At 46.9% G+C, this 21743-nt stretch overlaps 1 protein-coding gene across 2 annotated transcripts in view; it reads left to right on the top strand.

Moving 5' to 3' along the window:
* trappc9 (trafficking protein particle complex subunit 9) overlaps nucleotides 1-21743 on the top strand; it is a 149757-nt gene that overhangs the window by 57298 nt on the left and 70716 nt on the right. For both annotated transcript variants that reach the window (XM_084484762.1, XM_084484761.1), the window contains one exon: nucleotides 3505-3620. In XM_084484762.1, coding sequence (XP_084340888.1) covers nucleotides 3505-3620 — 116 coding nt within the window. The remainder of the gene's footprint in view (nucleotides 1-3504; nucleotides 3621-21743) is intronic.

The following is a 21743-nucleotide window of genomic DNA, read 5'->3' as shown; positions in this document are numbered from 1 at the left end:
CTTATCGCAGCATCTCTCCTCCTGGTATTGTTTTCCTATGAATATTATTACACTGAATGATGGCAGAGTGTACTGTTCCCCCCCCCCCCCCCCGTGTGTGTGTGCGCGTGTGCGTGTGTGTGTGTGTGTGTGTGTGTGTGTGTGTGTGTGGGAGCTCTTCATGGCAGGGCCACTCGCACCCAACAGATAAGAGCCCGATGATGCTCTTCATCCTCTCTGGCTCTCCCTCTGCCCGACAAAGGCTTCAAACACATTCACTCACACTGATCTATATGCCCCTCGGGCCAATGAATTAAAGCGAGCGCGTTCTGTACATCAAAAGTGACCGTGGCTCCTCAGTGTCTGCATTTCACAGGCCGTACAGGTTGGTGTTGAAAGGCAATGCGGTTTACTGAAGTGTTGAACCTCACACACATGGCACTCTTCTGATGGCACGCAGATTATTTCATTAAGTCAATGCCAGTGACATCACGACACCTGACGTCATCATCATTACATTACATTTATTTAGCTGACGCTTTTGTCCAAATCGACTTACAATTGGGTGCATTCGAGATTAAAGGTATAACCTCAAAAGTGCAAGAATCGTTAGTGTACATTACATACATAGAATAAGCATAACACCTGCTTTTGATTACTATAATATAGAAACAAGAGAAGGAGACTTTTTTTTATTTTTCATTGCCAAGATGCAGTCTTAGCCTGCGGTGAAAGATGGGTTTCAGCTGTCCCTGTCAGTGATGAGCTTGTTCCACCATTGTGGAGCCAGGACACACAACAATCGAGATTCTGTTGAGAGGTGGCTAGGGTTCCCAATTATTGAGGGAATAGCAAGCCGTTTGGCCGTCACGCTGTGTGGTGGACGGGCCTGTGTGTACCGTTTGAACATGTTCTGGTGGCTTGATTTCCACATTGTGGGTTCACTTTTCAGTGTGTTTCTGAAATGGCTCCAGGCCTGCAGTGTTACTTCAGAATTCAAACTGTGTATCCAGTGGAGGCTGCTTGAATCGTCACTGCCATGGATGAGCACATCCCTAATGTTAGCCATTGAAGTGGCTGACCCCCTTTTTATTTTATCTCTGCAAGACTTAACGGGTCTATCCATCAGCCTTAATTTGTATGTTGACATTCTGAGGGAGAGAGGGAGACACAATAAGGCAGGGTAAAGCTGCCTACGTGAAACATTAAGATCAGCCTCTGCTTCGTTGATTTATTCCCATGCTGGTTCATCCCTGACCACCACTTAAACTAAACATATACTGATGTAAACCTATAACATATACTGGGGAGGGAGAGATTTTTTTTTTGTGATTTGTTACCGTTACTGACTGGAGATCAGTAAGATTTATATCTATTTTTCTTTTACAATTCAATAGTTAGGTGAGTGCTGCATGCAGTGCTCAACCATTGTTCTTCTTAAGTTTTATTCTTTCTTTCTTCTTTATTATTCTCTACAAAATTTGGGACCTACCTCCTTCCTCAATTTTTCACCAGAGATAGATGAGAGGTTCCTTGTACATAACCTTAGTTAACAATCAGGTTGCGTAAGGTGTATATTTGTGCATTTGCCATTGCAGAAGTATATAATTTATCGGATTTCTGGCAATATACGTTTTGGGCGGGTTTTTTGGTTGATTGGGCGGTTTTTTGTGTATAGTTGGCCGGAAATTGCCAACAGAACAGCTCAGTTTTTCTATATTTTATCTCAAATGTATTCAAACCTGATCACATTAGCTAACACTTCATTTAAAAAAAAATGTCCAACCATTTTACATTTTTTTTAATGGTATGCATGTTTACATTGTTTATTCCATTTAGACTCTGTTAAAATCCCTTCACTTGATTCAAGCCATTTAACATTTCTTGACGTCTTTAACTATGTGGCTTTACTAAAACATATTTTCAACCTCAGTTTGCATTACAGCACTCACCGCATTTTCTGCAGGAAATGCATTTTCTAGTTAAATATAGATGTTATAATATCAATGCATCTCAACACATCGGCCTGGCCTAAAGGAAAGAGCAGTTTATATGTTGACTGCTTCCAATTGTGTTGGTCATACTAAATAATGATTTATTGTTTTTTTAGTGAATAATACAGAACAAAAGGAACTTAATAAATAAAAATAAAAAATGCATATTAAATCGCAATCGCAATACACCAATATTACACATGGTCTCTGAATTACTGCGTGATGATCATCACAGTATCATACATCCTTAGGTTTCTGTCTTTACCCTTTAATCTGGATACAACGGGCTAGCCCTGTGAAAAGCCGAATCGGAATTCCTGGTATTCCTTGGCAGCCAGACAATGCTAAAGCTACTTTAAGTGTTGTATTTAATCTTTGCTTCCAACTGTTCCTGTTTTGGGACCCCAGACACTGCTTTTTTTTTTTTCAGCTAATTGCTAATTAGCTGAACACAAAATTAAATCGGATTAAACAAGTGGATTTTAATCAACTCATTCATTCATTATGAATAGCTCTGATATTGGTCAATGAAGACATAACTTTGTAAAATGCAATGATACCAGCTCAAAAAGCACCTGTTACTAGGCCTGGACACCAGACAAATCTGCTAGCTCATGTTTTATTAGCTCTGGCATATGTGTCTGGCACCCCTCAACCTTCTGGCACCCCCCAGTGCAGGTCTGCTGGAAATCACTCTGAACGGTCAGACTGATTCCCCGCAGTGGGTCGGGCAAAACACAACCAAGGGACAGAGGAGCACCGTGGAGGCATTTTAACCCAAGATGGATGCCGCTGTCTCTTGTTTGGTTGCTCTGATTGGGAGTAGGTCTATCGGATTGCATCCGGAGGGCAGTTTGGTCTGCCCTCTGCAGACCAAACTGGTTCCACGCTGATATGCATTTGTGAATTGGTCAGGAGATTGTCAGGCTGCCTGTTATGTTGCATTTAAGGCAAAATCAGAGTCACCGAATCCTGCCCCTTTCATGTTTTTTGCATTCAAGAAATACCATATTTTCTGGTTATGCTCCATCCAAAACAAAACAACAAAGACACTGAAATAAAAACCACTATCAATACCCAGAGGAGTCAGAGCAGACTGTGTGGTCAATGCTTGAACTTGTGGCTTATGGATTCAAGGCCCTGGTGCCTCTTTTTCGCTGACTGCATCCACAGACACACGCATGTCTTAATTTGTGTACCATACGATGTCAGGCAGTGGATTGCGTCATTTTTCTTATATGCGGAGGCTCAAGATATAATATATATTTTATATATTTATATATTTCATAATGCATTCATCATTTAGTTTAAAATGTGGATTTAAAATGCCACATTTATACAACTGTAGGATTAGTTTTGTCCTATTTCTTGGTAATGATTTCAACTCGGATGTCCCTCTCTCCAACAGTGACCAGCACATTTAGATTATACCCGTCGCCTGTGTTTATGCACAGGCTGCTCTGTGTGTGGCCTACGTGCGTTTGTGCTCGTTCTACGCTGACGACATGGTGTTGTCCTAATGTGCTTCCAGACGGGATCAGTGTGACCGGACTGCCCATCTCCAGCCCGCTGCGACATGTCCTCAAGCCCCGCGGAGAGAAGTCCGGCGGTGCAGAGGGCGGCAAGACGGAGTACAGTCACATCAAGGTAAAGGCCAGAGGCCAGCTGTCCTGGTACACACTCACCTCATACAAGGCCCCGTTGAGGTTGAGTTCAGTCCACCATACGTATATCAACAACACAACACAACAACTGTATATGTATTTGAGCTTAAAGGAGGTTAATTTTCTGATACTTCCTCTTCCTTTTCGATTATTGATTTGGAACATCAACGAACACCACTAACTACTCGGTGAGTTGCACATTTCTGAAAACAAACGTTTAGGGTTGTTTTAAGGACATGTTTGATTGCCCATAGCTAGGCATTCTGAAGCAGGCAGGGGTGATTCTAAATTAGCCAAATACCCGAGACAGGACCAATAGTCTAAATTTGGGTGTAAACCGCTCTATTTCATCCTAGACAAACCAGAAAGAGGTGTTCAAAATACCGGAATCGTCCTTTAACTACAGACGTATTCCCCTCAGGTTTTGTGTGTGTGTGTGTGTCCCATGCTAATCCCATTGCTAGATAGCTTAGTTTTAGCATAGCCATTTATGCATACAAATGTATTCAGCTTTGTGTATTGTGAGGTTTGGCAAAGATTTGTCATTGTGTGTAATGTGTTGATTTATGATCTTGGAAAGACAGCCATATATCATCTTATTACTAGCAGGTATAATTACAAGTTGTATTAATGGTAAAGACATGATAAAGAAGTTTGGTTTTGTCAAGTGGCCTTAAGTTCAAAGATGTTCTAACACAACTTGATTTTAATTTAGGTCATTTCAGCCCAAATGTAAAAGTTTATTTGGTTATAAGTTAAGTAGTTAGGCATCTAAAGTAAAGCATACATAGTCATAATAAAGCCAAAGTAAATTGTTAAGTCCTCATTTAATTTACCAACTATTTACAATGTGTTAATTATGCTTTACAAATATTGCTGCAATTCATAATTAGGTCAGGTGGTTGGAAAGCATCCGATAGTCTTTTGTGTGAGCTCATCCAAAGTGAAGACTAGCTTTGTCTTATTAAGCAATTATAAATTACATTTGAAAGCTGAAAATGCCCTCAAGTACAATTGCAGCAGTACCAAGTAATTAATAAATATAAATAAGTAGTAAAGCATACATGCTCCTCACTTTAGTTGAGCTTGTACAAAATACTTAATGGCAACATAAAATCTCAAGAATTGCAGCATTGTTGATTTTTGATAAAGCATTATCACTTAACACTTTGTAAAATGTTTGTTGATCATCAACTTGCACTTTATGAATGAATCCATTTTATCATTATCTTATTAATAATTTATAACTGAATCTGAATTGTTTACTAATGACTATTCATTTAGGACCAATACTTTACCAATGGCAAAATCAGTTTGACTTCATTATTTCCTACTACTTTACTAATGCTGCAAAGGGGCTGTCGTTTAACCACAGCATCGTCAGGGAACACAACCGCCTCTTGTTTTTGCCTCATCAACAAAAAAACACTCATTCAAACAATTCAAACGTCCCGGGCAGTGCGCACCCCACCGAAATCAGCCATCACGGGGACACAGAGGCTCAGTCTCTGGGCTCTCACCTCACTGGCTGACCTGAATGAGCCCCCTGCCTGCCGCCGCCCCCCAGAGAGACACCAAATAGATCCGATCCAGGGGGGGAGCAGCACGAAGGGGGGACTGATTGAGGTGTGGGGGGGCCGGTGGGCCTTGGGGGGGGCACGCAGTAGTTCTGAGCCGAGACCCCTGCATGAACTCACCGGGTTCACGGGGGGGGGGGGGGTGGCTCCTCGGCGCACCGTGGATCCAGGTTGACCCGAGCCGCCTGCAGTGACTCATCCCCCGTGAGTGTCGGCGTCGGAGCTGCAGAGCCAGAGCAGAGCCAGAGCAGAGTGGGTTCAGAGCAGAGCCCTGAACCCACACAGGGATTCAATGAACTGCTTAAACAACCTGTGTAATCGCCCTCTATGCCTTCATTCCATCCTCATCACGTCCACTTACACAAAACACACACACGCACGCACACGCACGCACACACACACACACACACGCACACACACACACACACACACACACACACACACACACACACACACACACACAGGGTCTCCGTACACTGGATAGCATATGGCTGACCTATTGAGATGCATGTGGATGGTGTTAAAGGGTCTTTTCATTTAGTCAGTTAGTGAAAGGTCTGGGATGACTAATGCCTTTAGTGATAGTTGAGACTCTGGTAGTTTGTTATTACTTTTCCCATTGTTGATGGCTTCCATATGCAGAGGATCAATAATCATCTTTATGATGGAAAAAGTGTGAATAAAAGCCCAGCAGCCAGGGCTTTAGCAGTGTGAGCCTTACCAGTCAGGTAGATCTAAGAGGTAAACAAGCAAACAAACTGTAAATACTTTCTGGATTTGGAACCAGCCGACGTTTAGCCTCTGCTCAGAGTGAATCTGAGTGAATCTGTGAATCAGTTTTTCTATGTTTTAATTATATATCAGTACATATCGGGTAAGGGTTCCACTATGTAGACTTGTAGTCATCGACAAAAGAAGGAGGGGGGTGCATTAGCCCGCATCTGGACCTCCACTCACTCAACAACAAAGACCTTAACCCATGGTCTCCGTCCCGGCAGAACTCTCCTCCCTAATACCTGTACAGAAGGCTTGTATTCCCTGCATGGCTGCGCTCCTCCATACGGTACAGCTGCGGGCCTGCTGGCATTTCCAACGGCCGCGTGAGCTCCTGACAACAGCCGCTGACTGACAGCACGGTGGATCAGATTATGCCCAGAGGAAAAGAGAAACTCAGGGTGATCACGCCGCAGAGCCAATTACTTTGGTTTGTTTAAGGGTCTTGAGAAGAGGGCCCAGGCATGAACCTCTGTTGTATTTTTGTTGTTTTTTATCAAGCAGGAATGTTGCGCAGACTGGCCTCTACTGTAGTAAATAGAAGATGGTGTCTGTCTGGCCATCCGTGACTCATCCTCTCTGCATTGTTATTGCCTCTTTAACCCACCCGCCATCTGTACGCTGTGCCCATCCTACTCCAAACACTGCTTCCCTTTGCACGTCGAAGTGTCGAAGCTAAATGTTAGCCTACTTTCACTCCTGTGATGAATGTCAGTGGTCATTGAAACACTGAGGTTTACTGATATTGTCAAGGCTCAGAGTCTTGACAATATAAGAGTCCATATGAGATCAAAATGTGGTCCCATTGTGTACACACATTGAAGCATCCATCCTATATATTTAGAGATTAAAGTTCCTTGATAATAACGACAATTTACAGGGCTGTCTTCGCAAGGTCCAAAATCAAATACAAAGAAAATCTCAATATCCCCCCCCCCCCCCCCTCCGGTGAACCCTTGTATCATTACTATGACCATACATTTGATCCATCCATGCCGCCACACTGGACTGTGGGTGTCCCTGACAAATTGGATATTAATGTCTATAGAGATCAGATGCATGTGTGCGATTTTTTTTGAACAAAGCTGTCAGCTGAGACTTTATACCTGCACTATGGCTGGCAGTGGGACAGGAAGGGTCTCCCGGTACTTGGCTTCGGGTCTGAGTTAGATGGTCTTTATTGGGCTTTCATAGAACATGTGTTCTCACCGCTTGTCCCGGCATTTGAACCGATGACATGAGCACGCCTAGGGCGACATCTGCAGACAGAGACGGACGAGCCGCACACACACGGACACACAGACCTCGGCCGACGCAAGACCATCCTTGACATTCTGCACACATGACATTCCCATTGGTTTTTAGTTATTATGTTATAGTGTTGTTATAGTTGTTGTTTTCAATAAGGGAGAGTACCGCTTCAAACATGGGTTGTAAGCCAATCGCAGGCTGCAGGGTCAACTCTTGATTCCAAAAAATTAAATAAAAATAAACAACCGTTGATGCCGATAGTCTGGGATTTGCGTTCTCCGTCAGCCAGAACGTCGGACGTCTCGGCACGTCATCATGACGTTGTCGCAGTGATGACACCGACGGCGATTTGCAGGCGGGGGCTCTCTTAAATTAGAAAGGACCTGCAAGCGTGACATTCCTCATCAGTAGACGTACAACGGTTGAACTGAAACCCCCCGGGGGGGCATGATGAATACAAAAGACGATCACAACCTTAGCCCCCCCCCCACCCAAAGTGGCCCAACCGTGATTGTTTTGTTTACATGTCATGCCTTGAGACCAAGTGCCTTGCGTCGCTTTGCCGGCGGGGTTCTCTCAGGACGAACGTGTGTGTGTGTGTGTGTGTGTGTGCGTGTGTGTGTGTGTGTGTGTGTGTGTGTGTGTGTGTGTGTGTGTGTGTGTGTGTGTGTGTGTGTGTGTGTGTGTGTGTGTGTGCGTGTGTGTGTGTGTGTGTGTGTGTGTGTGTGTGTGTGTGTGTGTCAGGACGCCAAGCACCCTAAATCATCCCTGACCCGCCGTCGCACTGGGAAGGTGTCACAGGTTTATCTGACTCATCATCGCTCACACTGAGCAGGCATCACCCGGCCCTGCTGTGGAAATCACTCTGTGTGTGTGTGTTTATCAGGGTATTTTGTGTGTGAGTGTATGGTGTGGGTAGATAGAGATGATGGCAGTGTGTTGATGTTACCTGTGTGTTTGTAGCTGTGCGTGTTTCTCCAGTATTATAGACATATGCATTCCAGGTGACTCATCTTCAGTGGAATACGTAAGAGGTTCAACTCATTTTTCTCCACTATCTACCTTCGCCCCCTCCCCCCACCCTCATCTATAGCTCCACGCTCCACCCAGAGCTTATGTTCTATTTATAGCTGGCTCCTTGGGTCCCCGCGGCCCCCCCGGGCTGCTGGCCTGCGTGGCGAGGGTCGCTGCACGCAGGAGTGCATTCTCGGCATGCTTTCACAGGGTTTGCGACCTCCAGTCCGGTTCAAACTCTGTTAATGGTGCATCATGGGAATGGAAGAACAACTCCCTCCTCTCTGTCTCAATGGATGCTCGACCGTTCGGAGATTGAAGTGGGGGAGGGTGGTCTCAGTTGAATTCCCAGGCGCTTCAGAGAAAAATGTCAGACTCACTCGCGGACGTGGGGGTCCTGGCGGAGAGCCTGGTCCAGCCAGGGACATGGACCTGGTATCTTCCCAGGACAGACGGCATCAGGGCTGCGTTCTAAGGGAAGCTGTGGTATTGAAAGAGTGCCGGGGCCCTCCAGAGACCCCACCCCTCACACCATTATCTTCACAACCGCAAACATCTGGCGGGGTGTGAGTGCCGTGCTATTACTTCCACTCAGACCACAGATTTGCTCTGGCCGCGGTGGGGGAGGGGACCGTTTGAAACATGCGTGTCCCCCAGGTGGCAGAAGGCGGAGAGGAATACAGTTCATATGGGAGGATGTGGAGGATGGAAAATAATAAGGTTGTGAACGCAGGATCTCAAGAGCACTTTATATTGGCCCTTGAGATTGCACATGCACGCACGCACGCACGCACGCACACACAACCTGCTTTTGTAATTTTTAACCCTCATTAGTTTTCCTTGACAGTTATTCTGCCTTAAAATGGTGGCTCATGTCTGTTGGGTCTTGCTGATAAGGCACACAGACGCAGACACCATTTTTTTCGGTCAACTCCATTGCGTGGTCCAATCTTTTTGAGGGGCCAATAATGCAACTCTGTGAATTGATTTATCTGGCCACCGCTCAGCAAAAGTTCTAAGTAAGCAGTTTTCTATAAATGATAAAGGAGAGGGTGAACAGAGATAAACCAGAGAGGGAAGGAGAGCAAGGGGGGCGCAGATAATGAAAAGGAGAGGAAGGGACAGAGTGGGAGAAGGATAAAGACAGGGAAGGAGAGATGGCAGCAGAGATGAATAAATATATATGGAGGGAGGGAAGGAGGAAGGGATGGGGAGGCGGAGAAAGAGAGGGAGGGAGAGATGGAGATAGAGAGAGGGAGGGAGAGATGGAGAAGGAGATATTGAGAAAGAAAGATGGGGAGGGAAGAAAAGAGACGAGGGATGGAGAGAGGGTGAAATGGAGAGAGAGAGAGAGAGAGCTAATCACATCCAGTGGAGACCGTGGAGGCGACAGTTGCCCACCGGCTCTCCGTCTATTTTTAGCTCACCGTCGCCGGCGGCAGTAGCTCAGCCCCAGCCCTGCCATGTTCTCATATCCAGATTCCAGCCACAGATAGATAGATTTATATATACATCCATAAATATAGAGCAGTATGCATCTGCCAGCGATGTCTGCTCATGTGTGAAAAGGCTTCTCCGCGGCCAGGCGGCTCTCTGTTCCCTGGATGATAAAGAAAAATAAGTCCTCCCCCCCCCCCCCCCCGCTCCTCTTTGGTAACACTGTTGTTGTTTTTCCTCCTCTCCTTTTTGACGTGTTTACGATCACGGCATCTTCTTGCGCTCTGCCGAGCGAGGACCCAGTATTCTGGTGACTCGTTGAGCTGGAAAGCCGGCTCTGGGTTATTTGATGCACGCTGCAGCAGCGGTCTGATCCTATCGTGGAGCTAATGAGGACGCTTTTATCAAGCAGTTCAAGTGGCAATATTAACTCTGAGATCAGATATGTTTGAACCCCACAAGCCATTGTCCACGTGTTTAATATTATCCTTTTGACTGATTAGTGCTCGAAGGTCACATTTTTAAAAGCTTTATGCTTTATTGTCAGTGTTTTGGTTGGCATGTACCCGGTAACATGTGACTAAAGTTGCCAAGTCACTTTTGAACTCAGGCTTTAGCACAAGAGCATTGCAATTGCAACCGTTCAAACGGCTTCGGTTGATCGGTAAAGGTTCCAACATTTGGACCGGTTGCCATGCCAACAGAGTAGGATTGAGCCAGCATCTGGACCCTAATCAGTCTTTTGCATGGTAACGGAAAACGATTGCTCCTTTTTTTAAATCTAGATTTCATGTCTTTGGTTTTTGGTTCCATAATGCTGTATGCTGCAGGTGTGGTCTGGCTCGCCTCTGGGAGAAATGCTCCTCATCAGAAGGTAGAGAGCATTGACCACCACGCCCGCGTATGGAGTGGACACTTCATAGAGAAAGCCGAAAACGGTGTAAAAATACTCATTTTCTTATTTTATAGAGTTTTTTTTTTTTTTGTTCTGTTCTCTTCCTATTGTTATTTCCAACCGTTTCCCATTGCAGGCTTCTGGCAGGGCGTTGTCTTGACTACTCCCACGTTTCATTTCACGTTTTGTTCGTCTTTACCAGCCGTCGACCCTGGCAAACGCCCCATTTGCTGCGTGGATCTCCTTCTCCCATCTATTTCACATCCCATAATAACATCCCGTAATAAGAGTTCAACACGATGACACACTTCCCCTTGAGCTGGGGGGGCCGTCAGAGAGTATGCCCCCCCCCCCCCCCCCTCCCCCTGCTTGTCAAACACGCATGTCCCCATCGACACATCACGAGGACAACAGGGACCCTGTCCTAGCCATCCACCCATGTTGACTGACAGCTCTGAGCGACGTGTGCCTACCGCTCATACCCCCCCCACCCCCCTTCTCCCCTTCTCCCCCCCCCTCCCCCGATGGCATGGTTGCATCCGGGGCCGGTGGGGGCTCTGCTGTATTTGTGTGAACGACGAACACGATCTGACCTTGTTGCTCACGATGAGCATCACACACACCCTGGTTGAAGTCTCGGCGTCGGACAAACAAAAAGTAGCATGGCCTCTGTGATAATCTCGTCTTTGTGTTGCCAACTCCCTGTCGTAAAAAGGAAAAAAAAGTAATCACGATGTTCCGATGACTGCTGTTGGCTCAGCGCCTCAGACACCAGTCACTAAATAAAGGGGCCCTCGCACCACTTGCTCTCTCCCTCTTCTGTCTGATCCCTTTGTCCGCCTCTTGCAAACAGCAATGTGGCAGAGAGAGAAAGATTACAGACATTTTCAGTATGCCTCATTCCCTGCATACTCAGTCACTTCATATCTCTTCATGTAAATGTGTTCTTTTGACTAAGAACTATTTATACGGGGGGCGCAGAAGCCCTCAGAGCCACTCCAGCCTAATGCTATTCCTTGCCTCTAATCTTGCACACCTTTTTGGCTGGAAGCTCCACTTTCTCTTGTTTATCACAATAGCCTCTTTGCTGAGCTCTGAGGGGAAATTGGCCAGAGGAGGAAAGCTTTTATTTTTGTTTTTTTCTGAAGGTGATCACCTGTCATACTCTGCTGCAGTGATGTGCAATGGATAGGAAGGCACTAAATATTCAAATCCAGATTTACATAAATATAATAAATCATAATCATCATACAGATCTGTTAATAAGTGTTTATAGCAATCACACATTACCTGAGTCACAACCGGTTCAAATCGCACATCAACTAAATATGATTTCATCCGATAAAAGAAGAACCATCATTTTTAAATTATTCAACAAAATTGGGGTACCAGATTACTACTATGAACAGTTTTTGTATATTATAACATTAAATCACCATTTCCATATAATTTGGATGAAAAACACAGAGAAAGCTATCTGTGTTGTGTACCGCCTCTAACCGCCTCAGGGACCCACGGAGTGACGGAGCCGCGTCGTGTCCAAGGCCTGAGCACCAGGGCCGCGTGCTCTTAGCAACACAAACTTGTGCATTCCACTCAAACACGGTGATAGCCAGGCTCAGCAGAGAGATGTGTAGGGCCGTTCCGATTAAATCATTTCAAGCTTCGGATACGCCCTGTGGGCCCACCACCTGCAGGGAGACCCGCTGGGGTCGGGTGCGCTGCCACATGGGTGGCAGTGAAAGTCAGGGGTCCCGACGGACCAGACCCGAGCGGCAGAAGCTGGCTCTGGGGACGTGGAACGTCACCTCACTGTGGGGAAAGGAACCGGAGCTTGTGAGGGAGGTGGAGCGCTACCAGTTAGATCTGGTGGCGCTTACCTCTGCGCACAGTCTCAGCTCTGGTACCGTACTCCTGGATAGGGGTTGGACTCTATTCTTCTCTGGAGTTGCCCAGGGCGTGAGGCGCCGGGCGGGTGTGGGGATACTCATAAATCTCCGGCTGAGCGCCGCGGTGTTGGAGTTTACCCCGGTGGACGAGAGGGTCGCCTCCCTACGCCTAAGGCTGGTGGGGGGGAAAACTCTGACTGTTGTTTGTGCGTATGCACCGAACAGCAGTTCAGAGTACTCGGCCTTCTTGGAGACCCTGAATGGAGTCCTGTATGGGGCCTCCCTGATCTAAACCCGAGTGGTTGTTTGTTACTGGACTTCTGTGCTAGTCATGGATTGTCCATAACAAACACCATGTTTGAACATAAGGGTGCTCATAAGTGTACCTGGTACCAGAGTACCCAAGGCCGAAGATCGATGATCGATTTCGTGATCGTGTCAGCTGATCTGAGGCCTTAAGTTTTGGACACTCGGGTGAAGAGAGGGGCGAAACTGTCAACCGACCACCATCTGGTGGTGAGTTGGATCAGGGAATGGGGGAAGAGTCTGGACAGACCTGGTAAGCCCAAACGGGTAGTGCGGGTGAATTGGGAACGTCTGGAGGAGGCCCCCGTCCTAGAGATCTTTAACTCACACCTCTGGAGGAGCTTTTCTAGCATCCCTGTGGAGGTTGGGGACATTGAGCCGGAGTGGGCGGTGTTCAAAGCCTCCATTGCTGAAGCTGCGGCGGTGAGTTGTGGCCTCAGGGTCTTAGGTTCCTCAAGGGGCGGTAACCCTCGGACACCGTGGTGGACACCGGTGGTCAGGGAAGCCGTCCGACTGAAGAAGGAGGCCTTCCGGGGTATGTTATCCCGGAGGACTCCTGACGCAGTTGCAGGGTACCGGCGGGCTCGAAGGGCTGCAGCCGCTGCCGTGTCGGAGGCTAAGCAGCGGGTGTGGGAGAAGTTCGGAGAGGACATGGAGAAGGACTTTCGGTCGGCACCAAAGTGTTTCTGGAAGACCATCCGACACCTCAGAAGGAGGAAACGGGGAAACATCCAAGCTGTGTACAGTAAGGGTGGGACTCTGTTGACCTCGACTGAGGACACGCCCTCTATGATGGAGGCAGAGCTCGAGGTTGATGGTGGTTCGTCGTCAATTTCCCTGGTGGAAGTCACTGAGGTAGTTAAACATCTCCGCAGTGGCAAAGCCCCAGGGATTGATGAGATCCAGCCAGAAATGCTAAAAGCTCTGGGTGTTGAGGGGCTGTCATGGTTGACACGCCTATTCAACATTGCGTGGGAGTCTGGTACAGTGCCAAAGGAGTGGCAAACCGGGGTGGTGGTTCCCCTGTTCAAAAAGGGGGACCAGAGAGTGTGTGCCAATTACCGGGGTATCACACTTCTCAGCCTCCCTGGGAAAGTCTACTCTAAGGTGCTGGAAAGGAGGGTTTGGCCGATTGTCGAACCTCAGATTGAAGAGGAACAATGCGGTTTCCGCCTTGGACGTGGAACTACGGATCAGCTCTTCACTCTCGCAAGGATCCTGGAGGGGGCCTGGGAGTATGCCCATCCGGTCTACGTGTGTTTTGTGGATTTGGAGAAGGCATATGACCGGGTCCCCCGGGAGAAACTGTGGGAGGTGCTGCGGGAGTACGGGGTAAGGGGTTCACTCCTCAGGGCCATCCAATCTCTGTATTCCCAAAGCGAGAGCTGTGTCCGCGTTCCCGGCAGCCAGTCAGTTCCGTTCCCGGTGGGTGTTGGCCTCCGCCAGGGCTGCGCCTTGTCACCAATCCTGTTTGTGATATTCATGGACAGGATATCGAGGCGTAGTCGTGGTGGGGAGGGGTTGCAGAGAGGATCTCATCACTGCTCTTTGCAGATGATGTGGTCCTGATGGCATCATCGGCATGTGACCTTCAGCACTCACTGGATCGGCTGGCGGCCGAGTGTGAAGCGGCTGGGATGAGGATCAGCACCACTAAATCTGAGGCCATGACTCTTAGCAGGAAACCGGTGGATTGCCTTCTCCGGGTAGGAAATGAGTCCTTAGCCCAAGTGAAGGAGTTCAAGTTCCTCGGGGTCTTCGCGAGTGAGGGTACGATGGAGCGTGAGATTGGCCGGAGAATCGGAGCAGTGGGGGTGGTATTGCATTCGCTTTACCGCACTGTTGTGACGAAAAGAGAGCTGAGCCGCAAGGCAAAGCTCTCGATCTACCGGTCGATCTTCGTTCCTACCCTCACCTATGGTCATGAGGGATGGGTGATGACCGATAGGACGAGATCGCGGATACAAGCGGCCGAGATGAGTTTTCTCTGGAGGGTGGCTGGCTTCTCCCTTAGGGATAGGGTGAGAAGTTCAGTCATCTGGGAGGAACTCGGATTAGAGCCGCTGCTCCTTTGCTTAGAAAGGAGTCAGTTGAAGTGGTTCGGGCATCTGGTAAGGATGCCCACTGGACGCCTCCTTTGGGAGGTGTTCCAGGCAGGACCAGTGGGGAGGAGACCCCGGGGAAGACCCAGGACTAGGTGTAGAGATTATATCTCAACACTGGCCTGGGAACGCCTCGGGATCCCCCCGTCAGAGCTGGTCAATGTGGCCCGGGAAAGAGAACTCTGGGGCCCCCTGCTTGAGCTGCTGCCCCCGCGACCCGACCCCGGATAAGCGGATGAGGATGAGGATGAGGATGAGGAAGCTTCGGATATTCATCAGGTTCCAAAACGTATATTTGGTGAAGAAAAAACTGCAGTAAAGAAAATCCACTCATAGTGCTCATCTTTCACTGCTGGTAAATGCAGCAGGTGGAGACCACTGCTGTAGAATCTATATCTCATTATTTTTAAGTAGTTAAATTGGTCAAACAAACGTGTTATTTTAAGAATGCAAAATAGCAGAACAACAATATCACGTCAGTGGCTTTGGGGTCCACTGATCAGTCCGGGTTCAACTTGGTCACTGCAGAGATTTAATGCAGCCTAGAAGTATCTGAACACACACGGTTTCCAAAGTAGGAGAGTAGGCCCGATTATCACATGGCAAACTGGTGGTTTAAGCATTGTGCAGAGTTTTACATTTCATGGCAGGACTAGTGCTATTTACCCTCTGGAAACCACACAGGCGCTATTGTGGATCACAGTGAAAGGATAACACCGTTCCCGGTTCTTTTCATGTTGACTTAACAACCAGTACATTAGGAGGTAGAGCTCATTGGTATCTTTGAGCTGGTCTGAACATTGAAATAGCTGCTAAATGTGTTCATTATTAAAACCCTTCTAAAACAACCTACAGCCCGATGGCTAGGGGGGTTAATGGCTTGCGTTTCTTCACACTTGTCAAAGTGCTACCAGAATATTTGGATAACGTTTAAATATCCAAAACTAACGATTGATAATGATGATCACATATTGTTTCAGATATTGTGATGATGGCTGACATTACCTCAACTGAAGAGTTGATGCAAGCGTTCTCGGACATGTTGAGTCCTTACATAAATATTTCACTGGGGAATTCCTAGGAAATGTAGCCTAGCCTTTTACAGGCAGTCCCTAAATATGCATAGACATCTGTCTCTCTCTCTCTCTCTCTCTCTCTCTCTCTCTCTCTCTCTCTCTCTCTCTCTCTGTCTCTGTCTCTGTCTCTGTTCTCCTTCTCCATCTCTCTCTGTCTCTGTTCTCCTTCTCCCTCTCTCTGTCTCTGTTCTCCTTCTCCATCTCTCTCTCTCTGTCTCTGTTCTCCTTCTCCATCTCTCTCTCTCTGTCTCTGTTCTCCTTCTCCATCTCTCTCTGTCGGTCGAAGCAGGCTTCAGAAGCAGCAGTGATATCCCGACACTGCTTTCCCCTCGTGTCCCAGCATGAAGCACTGCATTCCCCCTGTGTCCCGGCGTCAACAGTCATGATGGCAAAAGGGGGGGGGGGGGGGGGGGGGGGGCGGGATGGTGTTGGTGGTTTATCAGGGGAAACTTTCTCTCAACCCAGCCCATCTCTGCGGGCGCTACAGCTTCTATCCTTTTCCCCCCCTCAGCCAGTGCTCAGGCGTTGGGTTATGGTAATTGAGTGTACAGTTAATGACAGTCAGTACAGTCATTTCCTTCCAGCCAATTCAATTCAATTCAATTCAAAAAACTTTATTTGTCCCCAAGGGGCAATTGAAGACAGACACGCAAAGCAGCAACATTTACACAGGATAAGCTTAGTTGCAACATACGACAAGACAATTGTGTTAGTTACTGACTGATAAGAAACACAAGGCATAGTTATTTACAAATATACAGTGGTATATAAATAATTTATAAATAAAAAGAGCTGATCTTAGAAGTTTTAAAAGTATAACATAAAACTAAAGGTTGCAATGTATCAGATAAAAAGTATGCTAAGCTGATAAAAGAGAATTGAAGTATGTTGTAATATAAATAATAATGAAGAGGTACAGCTACAGGACCCAGGTACAGCTACGGGACAGCAACAGGACAGGAAATGTTTTTCCATAGCACATGGTAATAGGACTTCCTTATTTGTGTGTCATTTCTTTTTGCCTTTTGATTCATTTTTCCCCTGTCCAGAGTTAGCTGCTTGCGTATGCATGAGAAAAGAGAGGATTTGTGCATTAAGTACAGTGGTTGCAGGGAGTGCATGGGATCTCTCTGGTTTCCTAGGGGAGTGAGAGCGTGCTGCGATGCACTGGACAGTGGAACCAATTGGCTTCTGGGATCTCCTGGTTCACTTCTGCATGACCCTGAATGTAAACACTCAAAGACAGACAGACAGACTTACACACACACACACACACACACACACACACACACACACACACACACACACACACACTCACAAACGCACATACACACACACACACACACACACACACACACACACACATTGTCAGGGCCATCAGTCTCCCTAAACAGCCAATCCCACACTTCACTCTTTCTTTCTGCTGTGTGCCGCGGCCTCTCTGTGAATTTAGTCTGGCCCTCAGGCCGTCCCCAAGGCCACTTCAGTGTCCGTTTGTATTCTCCCTCCTAATCACCATTCTTTAAATGATGTGCCGGACCTGCCCTGCGCTCCCAGCAAGCTCTTTATGAGCTTTGACTTCACGGACAGATTGACACTGAGGGGGATAGAGAGAGAAAGTGAGCATAGAGCGAGTGAGTCTGCAGTCTTGGCCCAGCGGCCCCCTGAAGTACGTGCCTTATTCAGATTGGTACTGCTAATGAGAGCGGGTCTCATTTAAGACGTGGGTGGATTAAGCATCAGTGATTCCCACAGGATTTTGTGGGACTATGGTGGGCGGACCTCGGACCCTCTAGGGGGGTCCGTGGCATGGTCCCCCGGAAGACAATTTTGTACTTTAGTAAAATGCATCAATCTGTTTGACTAATTACGAGGCTAGCTTGATGAAGAACTGTGCTCCTAAACAATTAATTTAATCATAAACACATTGTATTATTATGAATGGTGATGACACGGCAAAAAAGATCTTCCCAATGTCAAATACAGTGGCATGTAAACGTTATGTTTATTAATAGGCAAACGCGTTCAAGTGTTTTCCACTTTACCCCACGTGTAGAATTTGTCATAATCCATAATCCTTGCGTATTCTTGTGTTGGTGATTTTTGCATGAGCCTCTCTGGCTGTGGACAGCTCACGGCATCAAACATGACCGTCCGCACATCCTATCTCCCAGGAGGCGCAGGGGGAAGAGGGAAGGGAGGAAAGCGGAGAGTTATGCATGGGATTCATTAGCCTCTTCTGATTGGCACACCAATATGAACCCGATGTGCGAGATGCCAGCGTCACTGTGGCTCAGCATCGAGTCCTTCTCCGGCGTACCGGCGGGCCCGTTGCTCAGTCTGCCCTCGTCGTCAAGCAGAGGTTTTATATTACTTTTCATACGCTTACTTCTATTCCATTTTCGGATCAGGAATTAATCTCCCAGTGCTCGCAGCTGGTTCAGTAGAACCAGTGGGGCCCCAGCTCTGCTCACCTCATTGCAATCGCTCTCTCCAATCCTCGTTCTCAATAAGAGGCATTCCAAGTGCCAATCACCGCCATTCATTAGGGTACGAAATCCAATTGATTTAAAGGCATTTTCGGGTTTCAATTGAGCCTTGTGGGACCATCCAATAATTCTGGTTTGCATGTCACGATGAAAATCACTCTAGCCTTGACTGGGCAGCAATTTATTTGCACATATGAACGCAGCTTTATTTAGTAAAAAAAAAAAAGGAGTAAAGACTCTTGCCAATCATATTAGTTAACTTAGTTGCAGAAAGACACTGAACTTCTGAACTTGTGGGATCAGCTTGGCTCTATGCTAGTGCAAAATTTCCCAATCAAATAATCCTTATCTGTGTGATAAGGGGCAAAGTAAACACACAAACACACCCACACCAGCACACACAATGTCCCCTTGTATCAATATGCCCAGCCACCCTGGGTTCAATCTTGTGATGTGTGCGTTGATGGAAGCCTGTTTGTATGTTTATGTGTCTACCATTTCCCCTGTACTTCCTTTCCATTGATTGTTGTTGAACTGCAATAAATCAAAAATAAATATGCTGGTACAGCAGCTGCTTTAAGTGAATCATATATTTTCCTTGTATTTTTCGTTATAGATCCTCGGCCTGCTCCAGCTTCAGCCTCTTTGTGTGTGTGGGCGTGGGTGTGTGTGCGTCGTGATTGTGTGCGTGTCTATATGAACAGAAGTGCTGGTGTTTGAGTGTGTGTGTGCTCAGCAGGGAAAATTGGCAGAGAATGGGGCATTTCATCATGCCTGCTGGACCTCAATCCACGTGTGAAATCCAGTGAGCTCAGCCTAGCGTGCCTCCATATGCCTCTATGCTTGTTGTCTGAGCCAGGGATTGATTGAAAAACCCTCCTAAGCAGTGGCTGTGCATAGCTGTCCTCGGCATACGAATATTTACCTGCCGGTTGCCACTGTTAACTTGAGCCTTATTTATTTTTGTCCACGATTGTACAACACTTTGGTTGTTTTTTTTCCCTTTGGTGTGTGTATGTGTGTGTGTGTGTTCTCATCCACTTGTGCATGTCAACAGTTTGTGGAGCGAGGCGCTAGGCTTTGGATGCCCGGCCCCTCCCGGGTTCCGACTCTTTGTTATTACAGACCACTGACCACTGTGATGAGAATAGTGCCGGAAGGGAGGGGAAGAGAGGGCAGACCAGTGCTGTGGCCCAGGTAGTCATTGCCTGTTACACATGTGCCTGGGCCATGTGACAGTGAACCCTATCTCAGATACTGCTGAGCCCAGAGGAACACGCACACGCACGCAAACGGACGGATGCACACGCGCACGCGCACGCACACGCACACACCAGTAAACAATAGTAACACGATTGGACAAAAAGGGGTATATTTGAAGCAAAATGCATTTCTGTCATCGTTATGACCTTACTCTTCTTTCGTATTTGTTTAGAAGCCAGCAAAGTGGTTTTTATATTGTCTCCTTTTTACATTTTGGGCTTGATTTCGTCCTTAGGCCTTCTCAATATTTGACCAGCAGGCAGCAGCCTGTCATAAAGGATGAACTGCTTAAGGCCCAGTTGGTATGGCCAGTACACATGTTAGAAGAAGTCTACTGTGTCTCCCATTGCAATAAGTGTCTGCTGCACCCAAACCCTTTATCAAGTTTGAGAGCGGAGCCTCTATTATTTCTGTGATGGAATTACACAGTAATCCTTCTGGATTGAGCTATTATGTCTGCTGCCTTTATCATTTCTTGATATAAATGCTGTTGTTCTTTTCTCTCATTAGCTCTCAAGCACAAAAATGCCGTTGGGCTGTGGCAAATGATCTTCAGTCCTTGCCTTGGGCATGTTTCTTGCTGCTGTGCAACTCTTTCTCCAGTGATGCAGGGGGAATTACTGCACTGCTCACAGTCATACATGACAAACTCATAGTTGGCAATACAAATGGCACAAATTGCACCCATAGGTTTTGTCACACACAGGTTGTTATTAGTCTGGCACTCAAACTGAACACTCTGCCTGTAGAAAAGTGGTGAATTGCAATCATTGGAAAGTTTAAGAACAATAGATATGATACCATTGAATTTATAGTTATATTATTTAGTATCCTGACCTTTTCGTTTGTTGGCTAATGCTGACATACTTTGCATAATTTACAGCCAAGGTGAACTGAAGCCTTGTGAACTGCTCAAGGTGAAAAGGGAAGGATTGGAAGTGGTTGACCCAGCAGCATGCCCAGTCACAGCTGGATGATCACGTTACTTGTGCCACGCTTACTCAGGGTGGCTACCAGCGGGATTTACACACTCCGCAATTCAAGCGAAGATCCTCCTCATCGTCATGGTGGGTGTTTTTATCAGCCTCTGGCTTCTGCTGTAGCTCAGGCCTGCAGTCTGATAACCCGTCTTGGCCACACATCTCTCAGAGCTGATTGGTTCTCGGTCCAAGTCTTCAAGCGTGATTGTGTTCTCGTCGTGACACCCGGAGCAGAGCATGAGCATCTTGAAGGTAACATGCAGAAATGCTGCCCATAAAAAGAACATTCGCAAATTTGTTTGTTTGGCTTGTGAAATTAAATTCAGTTCATATTTGTCTGGTGAGGTGGGAGTGTTGTCTCGGTTCTTTTGTGAAGCGATGATACCAGGTTGTGCGTTTCACAGTGTCCCCTTTCCCTCAGTGAAACCTGCACCCTGCTTGTCTGCCGGAGAGCTATTTTTGGTACGCGAGCAGACCAGGATGTCACTAAACATCCACGGATGCCCAGATCCCCATCACACTATAAAATCCACCAATATGTGTTTACCATTCACCCTCACCGCTTGCTTCTAATCATGGGGAATTATTGCTTAATAATAGGTGACCCTGCCACATGGCAAACACATTTCTGTTTGTGTGAATCATCAATTGTTCATAACAAGCACAGCTAAGATGTGATAATGTCAAGTTGTCACCGGTCCACAAGTTTCTGGGAAGGAGCATGGTCGAGGCAGAAGCAGATGGATCAGATGTAGAATTGGCTCAGGTTTAGCACACAGAGTGATGGGTCACATGCAGAATATCCTGCGATGACCATGTTTGCTCATATTTTTGGAAGTATGTCTGTGAAAACCATCAATCCATGTCTTTTGATTCTTTCCCTCATCCAACCATCCCTTGTGGCGATAACACTATTATCTGCAATCATTTTCGAGGTAAAGTCATGCTGAAAGTCAGGCCAAACTTTAGGAGTCTTCATATTGTGTCACTTTTCTCCCCAGTGGTTAGATGAAATGTATGCAGCCATCTTACATGTGCTGAAAACTGGTGGCC

This window comes from Micromesistius poutassou, assembly GCF_964030765.1.
Source record: "Micromesistius poutassou genome assembly, chromosome: 20".
Lineage (NCBI taxonomy): Eukaryota > Metazoa > Chordata > Actinopteri > Gadiformes > Gadidae > Micromesistius > Micromesistius poutassou.
Note: the sequence above shows the minus strand (reverse complement) of the source record. Positions and strands in the feature narration are given on the sequence as shown.